This window comes from Anneissia japonica, unplaced genomic scaffold (assembly GCF_011630105.1).
Source record: "Anneissia japonica isolate Jap-2015-1 unplaced genomic scaffold, ASM1163010v1 scaffold287579_len849171_cov184, whole genome shotgun sequence".
In the NCBI taxonomy this organism is placed as follows: domain Eukaryota; kingdom Metazoa; phylum Echinodermata; class Crinoidea; order Comatulida; family Comatulidae; genus Anneissia; species Anneissia japonica.
This window is the reverse complement of record NW_022755335.1, coordinates 198423-222576: the sequence shown is the minus strand read 5'-3', so window position 1 is coordinate 222576 and position 24154 is coordinate 198423. Positions and strand designations below refer to the sequence as shown.

Here is a 24154-nt window from a genome sequence, read left to right as displayed (position 1 = left end):
CCCTATCCTAGGCCAGACCTACCTACACTAGGCTTCATAAATACTAACAATTTAAAAGAATCGCACATACACGGAACGATTACACACAAATACGGTAGGGCTATGCCTGCTCTAAAGCAGAGAACATTTCTATACAGAACATATTATGAAAATTACCGGTATTTGCTGCGAATCCACACGGAACATAACATCTACCTGCTGCACATCACCGGAGAATTCAGCCATTGTTGTAGCTCTCTCGTGGTGCATCGATCTTTGCATGCAGCAGCAGTGTAGTGCGTGACTGCGTCTCTCCGATAAATTCATGTTAAACGCGTTTTATATGCGTTACAATGGTCAAGGTCAAAATTACTGTACAGGAAAAAAATAGATGGGGGACGTCCATAACCTGAACATTGTTATACGGTGATCACTCGAGAAATGTGGGTAAAACTGTGCTTGCTGGTGCTTGTGGTCCAAGTCGGACAGATGGCAGGGATGTCCAAACCCCCGAAGGGGAGCGGAGCGATGGCGATTTAGAGGGGAAGGGGAGGGTGCGTAATCATATGCCCCTTCTATATATATGTATATATATTTTTTTTTAAACAATTTTTGTATCAGAAAATTACCTTACTATATAGCAGAAATCAATCAAAGTAATTAAGGTGCTAGGTTAAAAGAAGATTTCACTCTGTATATTGTCCAGACTTCGTACCAGGATGGATCTCCCCTGTAGGGCATGGCATTTGGAGAGCCTCATTTCAAACTCCTGCTGGTGGCGTTGAAGAGCTTATAATTTAAATGTTTTTTTTTTTCTTTTCTTTTAGAAGTTGCATCAGAAACATGTAAAGAGATGCAAAGCAATAGCTAAAACATAAATTTATTCACTTCAAATTGGTACGTTTTTGCGTCTTTTAAAATAAATGTCAAATCCATGAATCCATACACCAGAGAGGTGTATTATTACATCTCCAGGGAGATGTATTTTTACATCTCTCTGCTTATACTGGGACAGTTTGCTGACTAAATCGCGATACAAATAAAGCCTGGTGTATCGAGATGTAATTATTATATTAATGGAACATTAAAAAAAAGTATATTTTAACATGATAGGCCTATATCATATTCATAATGACTCTAGACCAAGGGCGTCGATCCGTGGTTGAAAGTTGGGGGGAGGGGGGACGAAATGAAAAATAAAGCCTTGGGCCCAGCCCAAGCTTTGGTTGGGAACCAGGGGCGAAGCCCCCGGAAGCTCTGGCGCCTATAGCCTTTTAATTGATTTTAAGCAATGCAATTAACATTTAGGCCTATTTCCATACGAAATTTTCAAAATATCCAGTGGCGGATCCTGTAATTTGAAATAGAGCCGGGCCCAGAGAGGGACTTTTACAGATGGAGAGCGTAGACCACCTCAGCCCCACCATGGTTATGCACCTCTGGTTGGTCAGAAATGGCACTGAATTTGAATATAATTTTCATTTTTCTCCACTTCGAAAAAAAAATATGGATGGTGGGGCGGCTGGACCCCTTGAATCTGCCACTGAAATACTCATCATAAAAAGTTTTTTAAATTATCCTTTTAGTCATAATTATGTCCGCTTATATATTTCGTGCAAGCTAACATTCATAAAAATAATGATTTATTATCTACTAATTTTAGCCCGTGACGTATTCAAAATTCGAACCATGAAAAACAAATAAGATAAACTTAAGACAATCATTAATTTAGTCTTTTCGCATGTACAGTACTTTTAAAATCAATCAAGAGGTTTTTGCTTTTCTCCCCTTTTTGAATTTCGCTTTTGTGTAAGTAATATTACGACTACACTATTGTGAGTCGAATAATTTTACAGTCTAATTTACGATCAAACAGGACTAGGGAGATAGTGAGCACACAAAACATTAGTTAGCATTTTGATTTCACAAACATAAAGGTGATTTACTTAATTTATCATTATCATTGGCGGCTCCAGGAAAGCAAAATAGAGGGGGACAGGGACAGGGAGGGACTTGCACAATTTGGGAAAGTACCGTATATCACCTCAGCCCCACCATGGTTGTGGCTGAGGAAAGAAAATTTATGATTGTGACACCTCTAGGTTGCCGGAAATTTCACTCTCAGACCTAAATTCTAATTATCCTTTAATTTTTTTGTTTTTTCCAATTAAAAAAATAATTTTGAAAAATTTAGGTTTGGCTCGGCAACACTTGAATCCGCCGCAGATTATTATGACGTCATTGCGGGATTGCGTCAACGTAACTGGAGTTTGTGAACTTCTGATATCACTAAATCGAAATAGATAGACATGTCCGTGTCAAAGGCTGTATAATTATTGTTTAATAATGGCTATATAAAATTCAATTGACTAACTATAATATTTTGAAATTAGAAAAAACAGTAATCCTATGTATGTTGATAATATTAAACACTAGTATATACGTACGGGTCATAATACCGTAATATAAATGAAGTTCCATGATGCTGTATCTGCCATAGCATTGGATTAGAACAATATACAGATTTTATTGTTTTAATTACATTCATTTTGATTTCCTCATAAATGTATTGTATTTGCATTGCAAATTATTGTTACAATTTTTAAAATTTATATTGTAACTCGTTCTTGGTCAACTGAAATAAAATTATAAAGAACCGTGTCCTGATTGTATGAATGTGCCAAAACCCGAATTATTAAGAGAACAATTTCGCATCTTTGGTTAGTGTCCCCTTAAGAGGTACATACCATTATTCAGGGGACACCCTATTAAGGGGACAATTTTTTGATCCCCAAAAGTGTCCTCATATAGGGGTTCTCTGTATGCCAGAGCTCTAAACATGTTTTCAGACAAAGTAGATAGAACATACTGCCATCAACGATAGCGATTTCTCATAACTTGTTCAATTACTGTAAATTGTTACCAGTGGCGTATCATGGGGATGCCCGGACAAAAGTAACCTTATACAGTATTACCTATTTTAGAGTTAGCTCCCCCTTACTTAATCATCGATCCCTCCCAACTCCAGCGGTCCCCGGGTCTCCTCAAAGTCACCGGAGTCTGCCGGAAATCGGCACGGCATCCGGTACCGGTACTCCCGCAATGGTAAGCAAGAATGCTTTAGGAGGTCATCCCACCTTTGTAAAGCTTTAGAATGTGTCCGCATTCATAAAGGGACCCTTCTGCGACTTTCGTGACCCTCGTAATCGATTACTAAAATGAATGCGGCCCCAACACTTGCTCACCCGGGTCCCGTGACTCGTCGTTATGACGCCACTGCTGACGTTGCATATTGTGTTTTAAAAACCTGTTCATCAATTCCCGGGCGATGACGCCAAGTTAATAAATAAATAAATAAATAAATAAATAGATAGATAGATAGATAGATAGATAGATAGATAGATAGATAGATAGATAGATAGATAGATAGATAGATAGATAGATAGATGGATGGATGGATGGATGGATGGATGGATGGATGGATGGATGGATGGATGGATGGATGGATGGATGGATGGATGGATGGATGGATGGATGGATGGATGGATGGATGGATGGATGGATGGATGGATGGATGGATGGATGGATGGATGGATGGATGGATGGATGGATGGATGGATGGATGGATGGATGGATGGATGGATGGATGGATGGATAGATAAATAAATAAATAAATTAATTAATTAATACAGTAATTAATTAATCACATAGAAGAAAAAGGATGGAAAATCCATTGAATCTACAAAAAAATAATACAGCTAAAGTAAAGATCCACCTTTAGGACGCCCCTATTCAGGGGACAAATGTGTTCGAACCCTTATAATATGGGTTTTACTGTGTTTGCCAGGAGTCTATCAGTATTCCTGCACAAAACTCAAACCACATCTGAGCTTGATTTTAGAGAGGGCTTACTTTAAATCCAAGTTTAAGACAGACTTCTGACACACTGACACCAATCACAATTCAGACAGTCTAACAACCTTGAGGTGGTTTGTCTCAATAATGTTCATTGTTTGATTGCAGTCTGTTTTGTTTTGAAATTTCCCCAAGTTCGATAATAAAGAATTGAATTGAATGGATACTTATTTATAAGCAGCTGTTCTTTTTACTTAGAATCAGTTTAGTTGTTAATGAGCGATATTTAAGTTTTTCTATTCAAGCCGCAGACTGGTCAGTGGTCATTATTTTGTGCCTTGTGTTCCGAGGTTTTTTTTTTCTCTTTTGTGGTATGACAAACCACCACTTGTATTCATCAATACACAGGCTTACTGAACAACCTACACTACAATTATACTGTATTGCTACCAGTGTTCTTTTTATTCTTCTGATTTTCCTTTTTTGCACTTCCCATTGACTCTCATATAGAAAATAAAATAAAGGAAATTTCGTGCAAGTTATAACTATTTTAATATCAGCGGCGCCACTACTGATTAATAACAATTCAAGTAGAAAACATAGGCATATATTTATTCATAACGTATGCAAAAGAGGATACTGTACTCGCGCGAATAATCGCTGCAATAATCCTGCAATCTCAATCGGTAGATTGCCAACAAACTTACCACCACCACCACCACTAATTTCATCTGCTCTTATAACCCATATATTTCCCTAAACCCATATATTTCCATAAACGCACCCCACCCCCCCACCTCAATTTCCACTCTGTTTTCATAAGCGCCCCATTCCCCACTTGAATACGCGCCCTCTTTGAATAAGCGCCCCTCAAAAAGCGCGAAAATATTTTAAGTTATTTGCGCGAGTACGGTATGTATCAACAAATTTCCACATGATAGGTTATTTACTGTATATACTGTACCGGTATGTCTTCTTGTTTTAAATTTAATTATGTTGTTTTTGCCGAGTTGGTAATAATCGTAATATAATCGTATCATCATGATCTATAATCACAATCTCATCATAACCATAATCACAATAAAAGAAAATAATCATCACAAACATTATCATAACCCTAATCATTTATCGTAATCATAATAATACTGTGGGCAAATCTTCTAAATAATAGCATAAATGATTTCGAATCTCAATCTTAAAACGTATACCATTCTGTTTCTCAGATGTTACCATGATGATGAAAGAAATTTGATGCGCGAGAACACTGCAAGTTGTATGTCAGTCTTATCACATGAGGCATTATTCCCACGCTGATTGGCTACATGTTGCGTATTGCTGCTAAGTGAGTCCACACATATTCAGCAATAAGCCTCTGGGATTTGGGAAATAGACTTGGTGGTGATGCTAACTAAACAGGAGCTAGGCATTGGGTATCAATGATGATAACTTTTGAACATTAATTTCACAGCAAAGTAAGTTTTACAATTGCTCACATTGAAATTGAATTTAATTCACAATTTTATACGATCTGTATTGAGGACGTGTCCGTATTTTATATTGAAGAATAGGCTAAATCAAAGTACCTCACTCGATGTGGACATCGCAGTCTCCATGCAGAGAACGATAGAGATTCAATGATGAGTCCTGTTCATCGAGGCACACCCGTTTGTTGTCAACTGCGGCCTAGGCCTAGCACTATATATTATGCTTTTAGATTTCTCTCGTGGATTTCTTATCTATATACTACAGTTGTTCAATTCATATGCGATTTTTGGTGGTATACTTCCATTAACCTTGGCCTACGTAACCGGTAGCTTTTCTTTTGTTTACTTCTTATCAAAATTGATTTATACCAGGTCGTGCAGCAAGCACAATTTATTACTATGTTGCCATGTCAGATGGTAGGAAGGAAGGAGACCTAGGCTAGCTTAAGCCCAAGCCTTGGTAATTCTTTGTATTACTGTAGGCTTATTATTTCTATGATGAATGGCTTATGAAATTGAAATAAAAATCTATTTAATTTATATATTTAATGGAAAATACAACCCAATGAGGCACACACAAACCAATCAGTGGCTATCTTATCAGTCTGCCACCAACAGTAGCACATAGCATTAAAAAAAAAAAAAAATTGGTGAGGCAGATAAAGTAGATGTGCTAGAGAAACTAAGAATTTTTTTTATTTGGCTTTATTGAAAAAAATATGTGTTCTTCTTATCAACAAAACAGTCTGTCACTGGGGGCGAGGCCCCCTGGAAGCCACAGATACTTCACAAATTATGGCGAATTTTTATTACTTATTTGATAGGCATAGAGTTACTATAACATGACTTCATATGTTTTCTAATGTCGGAATCAGCTTTCAAAACCAAAACATTTTGAATAAAACAAGAAACAAAGAGTATGCAATGAAACCATCTAAATATATTTTCAAATCCTCATTCTTGCAAGTGAAATTCTATATTTTGTAAATTTTTCATGAAATCTGTCAACCACACTGTCAAGGTCGAAGTTGCTTCATCTATCACGATGTATTCCAAGCATCATGAGGCTATCCAAAGGAGCATTTGTTATAACAGAACGCAACTTATTTTTAGTCTCATTAGTCTCATTGAAATTATTATTATTATTATTATTATTATTATTATTATTATTATTATTATTATTATTATTATTATTATTATTGTGATGAAAAGTTAACACAAATAGTTTAAGGAAACTATAAAGAACCCAGTACATCCTTTGAGACGAGTTTTTGTCGGGGAATAAACAAATAAAAAAAAAAATTTACATGTAAGTTCGTTTAGCTACCATATTAATAATAATAATAATAATAATGATAGTGTAGTTTTATATAGCGCACATGTTAATCTAATGTAAGATGCTCAGGGCGCTTGAAATGTGGACTAGGAACTCGACCAATGACTTTCTTCGCCCTGAGCATCTTACATAGGCAAAAAATAACACTGAGTCTGGGCGATATTTTATTGAATCTTATAAATAAAAGTGTATTAGGCCGGGGGTTTTCTTTTTGAAGAACATTGTTTATTATTTTTTTTTGGATTCAATGAATGAGTGCTTCTGTTTCCCTATTACAGTATGACCACAGGCTCTTTAATATACTGATTGCCTGAATCCAGTTCAGGGTTAAATTAGAATAGGGTTGAGGGTGGTTAGGTATTGAATTTAGTTTAAAGGTCAATGTATGTAACTGATCTTTAAGAAAGAGGTCAAGGCTTAAACGATGGGTTGGCAACCTATATTTTCTACTATGGAACAGATATACGAAAAAATTAAATCAAGTTTTTTATGATTTTTTAGAATTGAAATTTTATTTAGTTTTTTTCTTGAAATACTAGAAATATATTCAGACTTGTGTTGTATAAACAAAATATATCAATCATTGTTTTGAAATTTGGAACATAAACTTGTCGAGTGATAACATATTTTTCGATGATATTGACAACAATTTTTCGTTATTGTAAAATATACGTATCAATACAATTATTTAGATCATATTTTTCTTTCAGAAAATTGTTAGTGATTTTAAAAATATTTATTAGGTTTTTGCTGTTTGGAATATGAATTGATTAGGCTCAGTGTGTGCAAGTAAAATAATGCATTGTTAACTCAGTCTGAATCATTAACAACAAGGTTGCTGTACTTGGTACCTGGAGTTAAACTATGCATTTCTAGTAGATTGCTGCAGGGCTAACCCCACCCCCTCTGTTTTCACATCGCCATGTACAATTAGATAATATCACCAACTGCTTTTTTTCTCTTGGCATGCTACTTATAAAAATATGAATAAACTACAATTAATGCAAATTCTTTGTGTTCTGACCTTTGGATATTTCTGCTATTTAATTTCAGATTCATTTACCTACGAGATTAAGAGCGTATGATATTTTACTCGGAATTGATTAGACATGGTTCACATAGAGGATTGGTTAAAGAAAACATGCAGACAGGAGTAATGAAGCCAGGCCTAGCCTGCCTTTTAACGTGAGACCATGGGCTGTGCACCTAGTATTACTGTTTCACAAAGTGGAGTAGTTTACTGTCGAGAATCAGAAGAGTCAAACTCGCCCAAACCATCTAGACTTAACCAAAAAAATCAAGTTACTATCAATACCTCAACAGGGGCAAGTGAAAAATCAGATACAAGCCATATGTTCCAATTTTGTAAAGATAGGAGAGGAACTTTAGAAGCCGAGACTCAAACAAGCCAGTCATCAGCAAATATGAAGGTACAGTAGTACAATAATAAGATTCGGCCATATAAAAAATATTATTAGTTTATGAGACATCTAGTCTGGAAAAATTAGGAGGGTGGGTGGCTTTTTTAAATTTTGCTAAAGCCAAAATATTCTTGGGTTGTTTACTGGTGCATTGATTTTCAAAGTAAAGTATGATTGAGATAATACAAACAATATCTACTTACTATTTAATAAAAAAAATTCACAAACAAAATAAATTTCAAAAAAAAAATATTTAAATAGTTTGTTTTCATATTAAAACAAATCTGCTTTATTAAAATCTACGCTCACTCTAGCCATTCGCCAATGGCAAATTCAGATACTGTTTGGCGAAGAAAAATTTGCATCGTTCGCCAAAAAGGCGAAAGCAAATTTTTATATATGTCTGTAAACAAACTTAATCTCCATCTAGGCTAGGCCTAGGCTGGACTCGGTTCTTCTTAAGTTATCTCGAGCAGTGGAGATATCACCTCGCTAACTGTCGAGGTCATGTGGATAATTACAGATACATAAATCGTTTTGGGCATGCGTATGGACATGCATGGGCAGTTTTGAAGCAAACATTCTGATCATTGGCTGCACATGACACACTAAACTCGTTCCCGTGCTAAGTGATAATGCTAAAACGATATTTCTTCAGCAATTTCGTTTTTTAAAACATAGTTATTATACTACTTAAAATAATACATGTATTCCGAAAATCTTAATCTCTCCTTATTCTGAACGTATTATTTGGTCCAAACACAAAAATCAACTTCTTAAACCAGACGATCAGTTAACTTAGCAATATTTTTCAACATGCTACATCTCTGTACAAAGATGTTTTTATCTTGGGTGATATGAATCTTGATATTACTAATAAAACTAACTCCAAAAAAATTAATGATCTATGTAAAAAGTCAAATTTAACTCAAATAATCAATGATTACACTCGATTAACTGATACAACTAGAACTATTATCGATCTTATATTTGTGACAAATCAAGACATATTATCTAATTCAGGTGTACATAGTTTAGGCTTAAGTGACCACTGTCTTTTGTCTATATTGTACATAAAAAACAAAGAGTCAAGGTCCCACCAAAGGTTATTCAATCCAGATCCTTTAGAAATTTCAATAAACATACCTTTATAAACAATCTTAAAGATACAAACTGGGATCAGATAAAAGAGTTTGTTGAATGTAAATCAAGCATGGGCTCTGTGCAAACAACTGTTTAATCATGTCTGTGATCTCAATGCACCATTAAAAACTAAAAAAGTAAAAGGTTCAATTTCTAAGTGCTTTACAAATGATTATTTTAGATTAACAAAAGACAGAGATTACTATTACTCCAGAGCACATAAAACAAATGATCCTAAAGACTGGGAGAAAGCCAAATCACTAAGGAACAAAGTTATACTAAATCGAAATCTTAAAAGAAAAAGAATAACTGACTCGATTAAGAATAATGCTAAAAATCTAAAGAAGCTTTGGGACACCATACATAAATTTATTCCTAAAAATAATCAAAAGATCAACAAAGTTTTTACTAAGGACGGATACACAACAAATGATAAAGAAACTGCTATTGTCAATAGCCACTGTACTTCAGTTGGAATAAATCTTTCTTCTAACTTCCCTGTATACGAGAATAATGATTCACGAATTGATCATATAACATTTTAGATAAGTTTGAATTTGATTTTATCACAAAAGAGTTTGTTTTCGATGAAATTTGTAAATTTTCTTCCAGTGAATCTAAAGGTCTTCATGGAATTGATTGTAAACTGACTCAAACTTGCTGCACCTATAATTTGTGATTCTCTATCTTATATTTTCAATCTATCATTATCAACATCTTCATTTCCTGATGAATGGAAATGTGCAAAAGCCACCCCCATTTTTAAAGATGGTGATAAGAGTGACCCAAATAATTATAGGCCAATCTTTGTGTTACCTATGATATCTAAGATCCTTGAACGGGCAATTCATAATCAATTATATAGCTACATTACTGAAAATAATATCCTAAATGAATCTCAGTCTGGGTTTAAGAAAAACCACTCTACTCATACCACTTTGCTTGATGTCACTGATTATATTCTCAAAAACACTGACAAAGGTAATGTAACTGCCGCCCTTTTTCTTTTGACCTGAAAAGGCCTTTGACACAGTCAATCACGTAATTTTAATTGATAAACTCAGAAAATATGGTATTAGTGATATTGCCTTAGAGTGGTTTAATTCATATTTAAGAAATCGGTCACAAGTTGTTTGTATTAATTCTGATAAGTCTGATTGTAAAAATGTTTGTATTGGTATCCCGCAAGGTTCCATATTGGGACAACTACTTTTTATAATTTATGTGAATTCTCTCCCAAACAGTGTTTCATGTAAATCTGTTATGTACGCCGATGACACTACTCCGCTGTGTAGTTCATCCGACCCAATAATACTTCAGAATGAATTAAATCATAATCTTGACAAAATAGTTAATTGGTTAATGAAAATCACCTGACACTAAATATTAAAAAGACTAAATTTATGATTTTTGGAACAACACAGAATATTTCAAAATGTAATAAGGCTACTGTGAGCTATAGCTATAATAATGAGTCCATTGACAGAGTTGATTTTTTAAAATACTTGGGTGTTACTTTTGACCCGCAGCTTACATGGAACAAACACATTGAAAGCTTATCTTCTAAAGTTTCTAAAAGGATTGGTGTCATTCGTCATATCAGATATTTTGTACCTCAATTTATTCTTAAGATGTAATAGCTAAAACTATTTTTTTTACCTTTATTTGATTATTGTTCTTGTATATGGTCAAACTGTTCCATCCAATTATCTAATAGATTACAAGTTCTGTTAAACACCTTTAGGAAGAATATTACTTTCATGTGATATTAGAACACCAATTAATGATATTTTAATTTTGTTGAACTGGCAAACTCTGAAAAATAGATGGAGAGACCAATTATTATTTTTAACTTTTAAATGCCTTCAAGGACTTGCTCCCTTCTACCTAATTAATATGTTTGTTTTCCTTGAAAATGATAAAAACACTAGAAGCCAGACAAATAATCATCTTGTAGTTCCACAATGGAACATATGTCAAAAACTTTTCATTACCGTGCATCCATAAAGTGGAACCAACTACCTAGCAATATAACTAGGGATTTCCAGAATTTTAACCAATACACATTTAAAAATGCTCTGAATTAATTGGTCTGTCCTCTAATTTTGTAATTAAGTCCTCTATTTTTGTAATTAAGTCATCTTTTTTGTAATTAAGTCCTTTGTTTAAATTTCCTAAATTTTTCTTTTCAATTTTTCAATGTTTGTATTTTATGTTATGTAACTGGACCACAACGAAAACCAGTGCCTTTGCATTGAGCGTGCCATCCAGTATAATGAAAGTTAAATAAATAAATAAACAAAACAACAAGCATATGTCTACCAGATGCCATGAAAACGAACTGTCGTGCCATGCCATGGAGATTATAATAAATTGATTAAAATAACATTCAGTATGTCAAACAAAAGGAATAAAGTTAAATTTACCACCAGAAAAAAAACTCAAATAATGTTTCTATGGGTGATTCTTTTCAGTAGCCTGGCGTTTTAAAAATTGGAGTGCTATTTCCGAGCATCTAGATGTGTAAATGTTACAAATTTTTCTAACCTCAGCCCCAACCATGGTGGGCTGAGGTTATTGGGGGCTCTCGCGCCGTACCAACCAACAAATGCTTCCGTCAACTTTGATTATGGAGGAAATGAAAATTTAAATTTGTTAGGTTTATTTATATTTATCTCTAAAAAAAAACCATTAGGGTTTTTTTATTTGTTTAAATAAATCTGTTTAATTAAATCTTCGTCGTCTTACACTGAGCTTGTTCCTGTGTCACCCACTATGTTTGGGCGATCTGACGTCATCCCAATCGAAGCATGTGTTCGCACGCCACCACTGCATCCCCGAAAAAAAATTTAACCAATTGGCAGACTGGGTTTCAGAGGCACGGTCTCTGCCCTCAGGAAAGGTCATCATGATGACGAAAATGTGTTGTCTTTAGAAAAAAGTACACAAGACCGAAAATACATGTCAATATAAAAGCATCAATTTTATTGATAATTACATTTGATATGCTATAGAGCAAAACAACACGTAGGGCCTACTTTACTGTACGAAACAGTACTTGAAATATCAGTCACTTGTAATGCCAAAAAGTGAGGCAATTTTTGTCCCTGCGGTTCGCGATCTGAATATTTTTTTTTGAGATGACGGTGTATAGCCTAGGCCGCACCCGAAATTTTGGGGTCTAAAATTGCGTGAAAATTTGAAGGTTATACACCGGAATGCGGTAGGCTAGCTAGCTTTAGTTTAATGCAAAATGTGATTTTTTTTTTTTTTTGATGGACGACGTTTCAAAATACTACTACAACATTTGTCATTTGTTTATTTCCCTGGTAAATCAGGGAGCACAGTTAATTGCTCTCCTGAAAGCATAAAGGTGTTTGGAGGAGCAGTATTTGCTCACGCTCCTTAACAATGATGGCCTAGACGACCTCCTTAAAAGTGATGGCCTAATATTCATTTTATTGCCCTTGGTAATAATATTTAACATAACAATCCAACTATCAAACACTGTAAAATGGCATTTTACAGTGTGGTTATAATTTTTCATTTTTTTCTTCAGTATGGAAGGACACCCCTACCAAACCCACCACTGCTCGGGGCTAAATCCCCTCAAATGACGCTTCGCGACAAGTTCCTCCGCCTATTGCCTAAGTTCCACCGGCAATATACTTTCAAAGTGACACCCCTGTATATTTTTTAATAGTGTTGGCATATATAAAAAAAAAATCAAATCTGTATTACTAGAGTAAGTTTTTGTTGTGACTTTGTTAATATTTGTATCTGTTTATTTGTATCAATTTTTTGTTTCCATTTCATTCCAAGAAAATAAGAAAATTTCTACTTTGTCACACAATTGATCTTGTAAATTAATTGTTAAAAAGCAAAACAATTTTTCATTACTGATGCCTCCTCGCACATATTGTGGGAAATTTATTTAACCCATAAACCCCTAGGCCCGCATTAATGCGGGCCGAGGTCACCAGGGACGATCGTGATTAATTATGCAATTAATTAATAATTATTTAAAAATCGTATGCGTGGATTAGTGTGCATGTAAGTTAAAAAAATATGTGAGAAAATATCAAAAAACATTTATAGAAAATATTTCTTATTCTATATATAATTAATTTCTGAGTTTAGGGTAATTAGCAATTTGTAATTTGATCGTTGTTTTTGTAACATGATCGCCTTGATCAAGGCGTGGGCGTCAATACTGGTGGTGAATAAAATCTCCTAAAAACACACTTTATTTTCAGTAAATAACTATTCTGACACTTTCATATTATAAATATATTTTCAAAATACATACTGGGCCTAGGCCCCCTTCAATGTAAAATTTTATATTATTTTTATCTTCCAAAGTTCTTCGTCAATAAATTCAAATTTAGATTTATTTTGTAAAGGAATAATTTGTGCTGATGTGGAGATGTGTTTTTATTCTGACTACAGACTCAGGATTCAATAATTTAGTTTTAAAATTATTCATCAAAAAATATTTATAAAATAAAACAATAACTGGAAATAATTTATTTTTTTTATTTTTTTCATAAATTCACAATACTAAATAATAAGTTATTTAGAAGCATTTTTTAATTATCTTTCAATTGGTATCAATCATTATTGTATTATTCCTTCAGAAAAAATTATATTTAACCATATTTCTGACACTGGAAAAAAATTCAAAATCATTAAAAAAAATCTAGGGGTCAATGGGTTAATGAATAATTCCAAATTGTAGATGTTATTTCTCATTTACATAAATGGAAGAACAGAACATATAAGGGTCTTATTCTACTGCATAGATAATATGTTACGCTGTGATAGTAAACGTAAATTATAAATCGAAGCAGAACATACTGCGTAGTATTCAGCCCATGAAATTTGGAAAAAATTAGGTCTGAAAAAATTTGCCGACCTTAAATCCTCCGAGGTCGGCAGCCTCGGCAATTTTTTAATACCTAGGCCTATAAACTACGATTTTTCCGAACGCTCAACCTTGCATCGTCACCTACAAATTGATTTTGTTTAATTTCTCTATTAAATCAATATATTGCTGGTGAAAGAATGGTCGCACTTGTATTAATTTAATAGTGTAGTATAAAACAAATGTTTTACATAAGAAAATCGCCGAATAAATTTCGTTTTAGCGTTTGTTTTATCGTTATCTTTGGCATGGGAAATATCACTATAAAAGCTACGATCGTATAATCACAGGCTGCATCATACTACAGAATGATCAACGCGTACGAAAACTCTTTAAAAACTCAGATTTACATCCTTATAACACCAGAATTATGACAACCTTCACCTTCCTCTACCCAAACACAATATTCAATATAGTGGTTCCAAACTTTTTAATGAACTCCTCCTTGAAATTATATCGGCCCCTTCCAGGAAAATTTTCTCTTTTAAGGTCAAGAAATATCTCTTATCTAAATATGTTTAAATCAAATCAAAATCAAAGTTTATTTTTCTAATACCCTTATTATAATATTGACAAATTTTTGCTTAATCATTTCTCCACTTCTCCCATCTGCTCTGTGTTGTATCTGTGTTTTGTACTTGTTTCGTTTATGAATTTATTTCAATGAAATTTATGCTTTCGTAATTATATGGGTCGCTCGCTACAAGTGCCTGTTGATAAATGGTTTTTCTTTTTGTCATTTGGCGTATACTTTTTGAGCTGTGCCCTCTATCATACAAGTCTTCTTTTTTTATGAAATTCGGTTGTTTAATGTTTATCATTTGTTTTATATCATATTGTGTGATGAAATAAATGTTTATTTGAATTGAATTGAATTGAATGAATCGAGCCATAAAGTAGTTTTAATTACGTATGTATCCAAACCATTTGACAGCTACAGAAATTTTTATAATAATTTTGGTATGAGGATGGATACAAAGCTATCCTCTATCAGTGATTGGAAAATTTGCAAAAATTTGGTCCTTAACGAGGAAGGTCAATAGGTTAAGAGGAAATTAAATACCTCCTTGGTACTATACACGTGTTGTTGTCACTGTGCCTAAAACTAGATGCTTAAAGTCAGGTGCCGCTCAGGAGGAAAAAAAAATTCTTTGATATACAACTGATTTTTCTAAAACACAAAAAGCATATTCGAAGAAAAACATGGAAGTGGTTAATGAGATACAGATTTTTGAATATTTTAAAAACTAGAGGAAAAATGAGTGGTTACAGTACGCCCCTTTTTCCCCCAGTTTTTAAATATTCAAAAATTTGCATCTCATTAACGGCTTCCGAGTTTTTCGTCAAATGTGCTTTTTGTGTTTTAGAAATATCAGTTAACATATCAAAATGTTTTTCCCTCCGGAGCCTGGCTTTAATACGAGTAGTTATTTTTTGATGCAAAATATATTGTTCGTAAACAGTGTTTGTATGGTTATGGGTCAGGTAGGATGCATAGGTAAGTAATTTAGCTAATATATCCTACTGCAGTATGTGGGATTTAGTTGTCCTGTGCCTCGGTTTATAGTCCACAGATAGTTAACAAATGCTACATGTGGTACAGGGGTGGAAATTTCTGACTGTACTAAAACAATTTCATTCAAAATTCACTGTGAATTCTTGATTTATCAATTAACCCATTTAAAACCAAACAAATAATTTTACTACGCTGTTCTTGAAGGGGACCATCTTTACTCAAATTTGGTCATTTTATCAGTACTAACACAGGCCATGACTTGCTTTACACCGGAATGCATTTTACTAATGCGATATTATTATTTTATCATGTATCATCTCTTTTTAGTTGTTAGTTTAATGGTGACTAATTGTCCTCTGTTGTTGACTGTAGCAGTATGATCATGGAGCTTATCTGTAAGCCCAGGTACAGTTATCAGGTCAGAATATTGTCAGGCTAGATTATTTAATATTTTGCTCCAGTGAAGCTTCAAAGTACAGTAAGTATTGTATCATAAGATTTAGGAATTATTTCCAATTTGTCAGTTTGCTTACAGCTCTTTTGCTTCGTAATTATTTCCAATGCTGCTAGATAATTTTTTGATGGGGAGGGGGAGGTTGAGTATATATGACAGGGGTCCATATATTTCTGATGGTAGCCAGTGGGATGGGGCCCAGGGGCTACTGTACACCAGTATTTTTTCTGCATTTTGGATCTGAAGAGTCCAACAGAGGGAGGGGCTTAAAATATGGGGAGAGGGGAGTCATCCATAATTTAATAAGAGTAAAAAACATATTCTTTTCTGTGATCCTCTAAATAGTACAGAATATAATGTTGATTTGTGTCATTTTGAGACCATCATTTTATCTTTTTCTTAAAAAGAACTCATACTTACAGTTTTAATACCCCTTCCCCCTAAAGATGTTTTGTACTCCTTTGAAAGTTTTGAAAATTATGGATGGTCCCATGACCCATACTAGTTTTGATAGTAGATATCGGTTTTTTGTGATGAGTGAAGATTGTGCACTAAGTTATTGTGTTGAGATACATCATTCCAGTTGCCAGTTAAAATATTGAAAAAACATCTAATTGGTTCCTATTGCATTCACATCAGCAATAATGTTTGTGCTAAGCTAAGATTTGTAAAATGAAATGTAATACTTGATACTGTTTACTTTACATTAGCCTACATTATACAATATCTTTAATATTAAATTTATTTGTCACACAACTGCGTGGGTGGTTCATCCTAAAGAAAACATAGACAAGAAATATAATGTAAAAAAAATTAGTTAACAATTAACGAATTAACAATGATAATAATAATGATATAGTAGTTGGATTTATAGTGCTTTATACAGAGTCTCAAAGCTCACATAGTAACTTTCTTCTCCCCTAAGGTTCTCTTCATGTCTGAGCTACCTGGTAAACCGGTACCAGCTACTCTCGTCTGTCCACAACAGGGGATGTATGGACCAGTACACCGGGGTAACCCCTTACTCATCTCAAAAGCTCTATTGAGTTCTTTAAAGTACACATGAGCCAAGTGTACACTGGACCTACAGTATATAGTCTTTATCCGAGAAAACTTGTTCCACCTCCAGAACCATAGGCAAGTGTGCTGTTCGAACCAGCACCAATATTATGGCTATAGGTTGCGGTGACCTAGCCTTAACCACTCACACGGCAGCTAACGGTTAGCAGGATCCGGATCCTGCTAACCGTTAGGTGCAGTGCGTCCATATGAGAAAATCCTGATCCGGATACCAAAAATATGATGATCGAATCACTGGCCAATAAGAAACTGGAAATTGTAAATGCGTACATGTGATTGGTTGATGATAGACACCGCTCAACTTGCTAACCGATAGCGCTTGCTAACCGTTAGCGGTATCCGGATACTGCTAACGATTAGCGCTAACCGATTGGGCGTTCTCACACAGGTGCTAACGGTTAGCTCCAGATCCGGATACTAGGGCTCTCGTGAGAACCAGGCTTTAGACAACTCCAACAAATATTTAATAGTAAATTACGTTCACTATTAAATGGTGTAATTTAATACAGAATCTGTTGTGATCTAAACATCTCAATTGCTAGTTTCTGTGAAAACCATCTAATTGGTTCCTATAGGTTCCTGTTTGTGCTAAGCTAAGATTTGTAGAATAAAATTGAATACTTGTATTGTTTACTTTACAGAAGCCTACATTATAACTTGTATTCACTATTATTAAATGTTGTGTAATCTAATATTGTTACAAAAATATTTATTTTTAACTGTTTGCTATTGTAACAGTTTACATAAAATGTCATGGGTATAGCATACAACATAAGGAATTATCAGAATAATACAAGCACACCGTAATGGTTGATGAGTAGCTTTTTTATTTATAGCAAATATAACTGTTATGATTGAGCAAATAGGCCAATGAGCAGTTGTTGAAGGCCAAAGATCAATGATAGGCCAAATATACCTTAACCAGTGCCAGTTTAGGACAAACATCAGTTGTTTATTATGTATCATATTTGCCTTTATTAAAACTTGCCATACTGTACTGCATTTCTGAAATGTATTCAAACGGGTTTGGTCAAATTGAAATGAAAATGAAGTAAAAGGTTTATCACAATTTTCCCAATATTTTCATACTGAAAAGTGATATAATGATACAGTATATCTGTACTTTCGATGATATTTAGTGTTTTCAAATGTATTTCCCAATCAGGATTCGAGCCAATACAATACAAAGACAATCTGAATACCATTATGTGGGTGCTCTGTGACAAACACCTGAATATAATAAAATCCATCTTAGACAACACTGCAACATACATTTTGATAAAACATGAAGCATTTTCTTTGTATATGAACACTGCTCAGTCCCCGTGATCAAGTGGTTCAATGTGACATGATGATATGGTTGTGATATGACATCATCGTACCCATATATCGAAGCAAATCATACAAATTTTTTACAAAATAGTGATACCAGGGATTTATATCTAGTGCCATTATCATTTGGCAAATCACAATAAAAGAAATAAACTGAAGGGAGGCTTGAACAGAAAGTTGAGCATGTTTATGTTTTTACCTCAAAGAGATGGAAATTGTCACAAAACAAAACTTTATAATATGGACAGAGGTGGATTAGGCAAAGAAATTATATAATACTCAATAACTAGAACTTCCTTGATGAAATCGCCTCAACGTCTCAAACAAATTTTCATTATGATGGCTATTCCAGTGCCCTATTTATATAATATGTGGTTTAAGCCTTTAAAACGCTATGAATATGTGTCATTCTCTTTTCCATACTCGCACAGATCCCTTGACTTTGGCCTAATAATAACGCTTGTCTGTACTTTGGTACAGTATTGAAATTCACTGTAATAATGAGCTCCCGAGAAACCCATTTTCAGAAAGATCACTAAATCTGTCCCATTAGTCATTAATTTAGTGAGTGTTAAACCATGAATTTTAGAAGAAAAAGAAACGAAACCAGTTGTAGCTTGCAATTTATCTTGAATATTGTGAAGAGCATATCTATGTTTCAGTTATGTTTCTTTTATTATAAGAAAGAAGTTATAAAGAACACTTAGGCTGAAATTGCTTTAAAAATAAGAATGAAAAAATTATAGCAAAGATGAAATTTCAAATGCCAAGGAGGTTTTATTTTAAAAACTAGAAAAACCTCTGAAGTTCCATCAGGAACACAGAATACTCTGCTAAGAGTGTTCTGTAATACAGATTTTCCCCAATAATTTTCTAAGTAAAATAACACTGAGCATGGGCAAAAAAAGAAAAGATGTAGTCAAATGCTAATCAGTGTGTACTATGGTTCAACATAAGAATTAATAATTAACAATCCATTAAATGCATTCACCATATTATAAACGCTTTTACCGTCATCATTTCACCAAATGAAAACGAATGAAATAAATATAGTTTATCAGGGATACAGTAGTGTATTACTGTATCTTGCCTGTTTTTAAAGGTCAGTGGAAAAGATTAATTTCAAGATTTGAAAAAAAGAATGAAGACTGCATAATTTCTAACGAATCTTCAAGTTTCAATCTGACCTTGGAACGTACAACCTCTTGGGAGGGAATAACTGGTTGGCTTGGTAACTGTTAGGCCAGATTTCAATACTTTAAGAACAGACACTGTATAGAGTATACTGGAGATTACCTTCAAAAGACCTATCAAAATGCAAGTTGAATTAATTTTATTTGCTGATTATACAGGTAGTAGGTATTATACAATGTGCTCTCTGTATTAACAAGTAGGCCTACAAACCAATTCTAACATTTAAATTATTGTTAAATTGTATTATTGTTGTAGTAATAGAAGGTCTATTTACCGTTTGTTGGCCAACATCATTGTCATGAATATAATTATTATAATGTGTTCCTTATCTCAAATATAATCATCATAAATACCATTGTCAGTGTCATCTTTATTGACATAATCATAATCATCCTCATAGCATCAATATGATATCAGCATCAATATGATAAATATCATTGTCATCATCATCATCATCATCCATCATCATTACCATCATCATCATTAATATCATCAAAACATATTTATGGCAGCCTATTGATCATCAGTTTCGTAATTCAACATTATTGGCCTCAGTGTATTGATTTTATCATTTATCATGCAATGTCTCCATTATCATACCCATTAACCATATGATATGAAATAAAATTATTGTCTTTTTGAGATCATGCGTACACAAACTGTTAACCATTTCCAACAGCATGTTTTTATGGATTACCCAAAACCATTGTACATGATTATATCTTGGTAATATAAAAACCTTTTTAAATATTTACTTACTGTAAATATTCAAATACCATATTTTAATATTTTAAATTTCTCAATCTTTTCTCAGTTTCATTTCATATCCATGTTAATAATAAAAAAAAAAAAATTAAAATTATTAATTAATTAATGTTTTTCCCTATAACAGCTGTGAGTGCACCAGGGAACATTTTCGCCAGTATCGCATCGCAAATAGCTACACAATAATTAACAATTGCTACGCAATTACCAAACCGCGTCGCACAACATTGCGAACCAAGAAAAGCTTCATCTCTGCATGTTGTTTTTCACACTAGGCCCTAGGCCTAGCCAGACGTAGGCCTCCGAATGTTTTATAACTTACACGTTTTAGTTGTCATTTGTTTTCAATAAAATAGTTCTTATTGTGTTTGTATTGTTTTTCAACCATGCTTCAACGTATCATTCTGATAACACTCTCACTCGAGCTCAAAGGCAATGACCTCGTTTACAACGTGCGAACACATGTCACAAAATCTCCGATTTGTTTTCGTCTCCTCGAGTCTCGGCGGAGTAGATACATTGCGCATGTTCAATCGTAATTAAACTTGTTGATAATTCCCCTATGGTGGAGGCTTGGTCAAATATCGGAAGTTTGTAAACTTCTCAAATGACGAAATAAATGTTTTAAAACGAAAAAAATTATTTAGTAAAAGTGATTTTATTTGAACTGTGGGTGGAGAAAAATAAAACGTTATTTCTCTGGATTTAATAACTCAATGGAGCAATTCGGGGGAGCAATCAATTCTTGAGACGTCACATAGTGGGAAAGATGCTGCCCGTGAAAATAAACACAATAACCCACAACCGTGTCTACCATTATGAATCGTTCTGTATTCCCAGGGATAAGTGAAATTACATCTCACTTACCCCTGGTATTCCTCAATCAGAGCAATTTGCTCTACGCTCAGACCAGGAAACTTTGTTGCTAGGTTACAACTTGCTGTGAAAATTATCAGTTATTTTTCCACCCGCGTCAGTGCTTTGTCGGAAGAAAATCAAAGAACACTCCGACAGGCTCTTCTCTTTGAACGGCCTTCCGCCCGCCGCCGCATTCGATTCACGCTCAAACCAACCTCGTGGTATATGGTGTGTTGATGTTTTGAAATGGTGCGCAGTGAAGCTTAACAACTGGGAACCTGTCAGCATTATAAACAAGATGACGATTAGATAGGGTAGTGCTAGGCCTGACTCTCGTTTATAAATACTGTACTTAAATAGAACAAACATGCAAGATTCTTTTTAGCATTAATGGTTTTAAATCAGTTAAGTACATATTGCTGGTTTCAAGAGAGCTGTAATCTGCTGTAATGTTGTGCCGATTAATGATTGATTCTGTCATTGTCAAGCAAGTCTGCCACACAAAAATAGGCCTAGGCCTAGTGAATCAAGTTACATTCCTCGGTGTCGGTTGACCACGGCCAAGTAAAGTAGGCCTAATATGAACTTTTGACTTGATCAACTCAACCTTAATTTTCCTTTACAATATAATCAGGACATTTTTGTTCTGTTGATAACATTATTGTCCTATCATTGTTATCAATGTTAACTCATCCCCAGACGACCGTGGCCCAGTCAACTCATCCCCATTATTCGTGGTGGTAAAAAATAACGATTGTATTTTTGTAACATCACTATGTACTTTATTAAGTTTATTGTTCACATCATAGAGAAGGAAGTTCTCTCTCTATGTTCACATAGATTATTCCAAATAAACAGCATCCATTGATACTTCAATAATTAATATTGTATACATACAAAACAAAGAATATTGAAATTAAAATGTAAATTTACTCTATTGTTTAAAAAAATCTTCACTAATGTAAATTGCAATGTTGTGTTCATCTTCATCATCTAAAGTAGTGGGACTTCTTCATTATGGGCTTTTCTTGAATGAATTTCTTTTTGGAAGCCTGCATGGATCTTGAATGTTGTAAAATCATAATAGTTCGATGATAATTTTTGGGGAAAAAATGCTATACAAACATGCGATATTGCTACTCAATTTTCAATTTGATTAGCAAACATTGCTAATCAAAATTTTGAAATGAAAATGTTCCCTGTGCACTGAACCATCTAGATCTATAGGTTCCTGGTTGAGTACCATTACATTTCCCTCCGGAGACTGAAATGCAAGTTAATAGCCTGGTTCACGTCAAAGTTAAGCCACTTATCTAAATCTTGAAATATGATACGATTTTCCCTAGTTGCGTTTGATGCCAAGTTAGAGCCAGATAAACAGCCAGCTAGCTACGAGGCCGTCGACGTCACACGGTGGAAAGGCTTGTTTAATAACGTCTACTGTAATTTATGAACCTCTAGTACCAAGGGGTATTCGTAAAAAAAATTGACAAATTCGTAAACTACTATAGATCAGGTGTCAGTTTCCACTACCTAGCCTAGCTGTCCTCTGCCATTGATATATAGACGAACCAACTGACAGTGCAGCAGAGTGGTCTATCGCAATAGTAGACTACTAGGCCCTAGCTAAATTTACCTTTGATAAAAACCAAATGATTTTCACTAGCATTCTCCCATTTAACAAAATACTGTTTTATTTCTCATTAAAACGTCTGTATACTTTATGGACCTTTCTGTCATGTTTTTTTTGCAGTTTTTAGATCGCTGAATTGTGTTGCTTACGTAATGCACTTCGCGAAAATCTAGCTTTGCGGTGTCAAGTAAATTGCTGGCTTGCAACACACTTTTTTTTATTTCGTAAACGTGTACGCTCATTTTAAGGACTGGCGAACGTCGGTGGTAGTTCATTGAAACTGAATTAATAGCGCGACTATTATAGCAGAAATTGAAAAGATTGAAATGTCAATAAATAAATACAACAAATCTAATTTTATTATTAAGAAAAATATATATTATCACTTTGAAAAACGTACGCAATCAGACTTTGAACATTTTCTATTACAAAACATTTTCAAAAGAGATGTTTGTCTTCCAAAGCTCTAATGTATGTAGTAAATCTGGAAAAATAATTAGAATTATATTGAAATATTGATTTGCTCATTTATAAGGTTCAGATAGAGTGAAGTTATCAACTTAGGAAGAGAGACTAAATCAAAACAAATCAGATTTTGCATATTCAGAGACAACAAAAATCCTGAAATTGATTACTCGTCAAGTTAATGGTTTTGTTAAGTTTTTTAACATATGCATCTTTCACTCGGTGATGAATATATTTTCTTGTTGTAATATTCTAGCTGAAAGATACTTAATACAAAGTACTGTAAGTAATTAAAATATATTGTATTTAGTTTCCAATAGATTTTCTGATTAATCAAAATGATAATTTAAGCCTTTTTGATATGTTAGTACATTTACAGTCATGTAAACCTCAGCAATAATATTTGGACTTTATAATGCAAATACTATACTACTGAGTGCAATACAAAATATTGACATCCTTTTACAATTACTTTCAGGGAGAAATGAATGAGGTTGATTTTGGGCCAATGAAGCTAATCCAGCCACAGATGCAGGTGCGTATTTTCACATGGGTATCATGGGTATCATAATGTAGAATCTCATGATTTTATTATTAATTTTGAGCTTGTATAATCCTTCCATGTGTATAGAAAATCTAAACATCCTTGATTGGCTGTAATTTAGTGCAAGTCTAATCTGCTACAGCAAAAAACGGAAAAAGATCACAAAAATTA

At 33.9% G+C, this 24154-nt stretch overlaps 2 protein-coding genes across 4 annotated transcripts in view; one reads left to right on the top strand and one right to left on the bottom strand.

The window, feature by feature from the left end:
- The window catches only part of LOC117123376 (survival motor neuron protein 1-like), a 10520-nt gene extending 10212 nt beyond the window's left edge, over positions 1-308 (bottom strand). Inside the window, exon 1 of the mRNA XM_033269272.1 lies at positions 157-308. Coding sequence (XP_033125163.1) covers positions 157-306 — 150 coding nt within the window. The 5' untranslated portion in view covers positions 307-308. The remainder of the gene's footprint in view (positions 1-156) is intronic.
- A 4845-nt stretch (positions 309-5153) lies between these two features.
- The window catches only part of LOC117123375 (high affinity cAMP-specific and IBMX-insensitive 3',5'-cyclic phosphodiesterase 8B-like), a 56168-nt gene continuing 37167 nt past the window's right edge, over positions 5154-24154 (top strand). The window contains exons 1-3 of one of the 3 annotated variants that reach the window (XM_033269267.1): positions 5154-5306; positions 7708-8084; positions 23918-23974. In XM_033269267.1, coding sequence (XP_033125158.1) covers positions 7848-8084; positions 23918-23974 — 294 coding nt within the window. In that variant the 5' untranslated portion in view covers positions 5154-5306; positions 7708-7847. Of the gene's footprint in view, positions 5307-7707; positions 8085-16110; positions 16137-21612; positions 21747-23917; positions 23975-24154 lie in introns of those variants that run through there. The other 2 variants (XM_033269271.1, XM_033269270.1) reach the window with 2 other exon arrangements.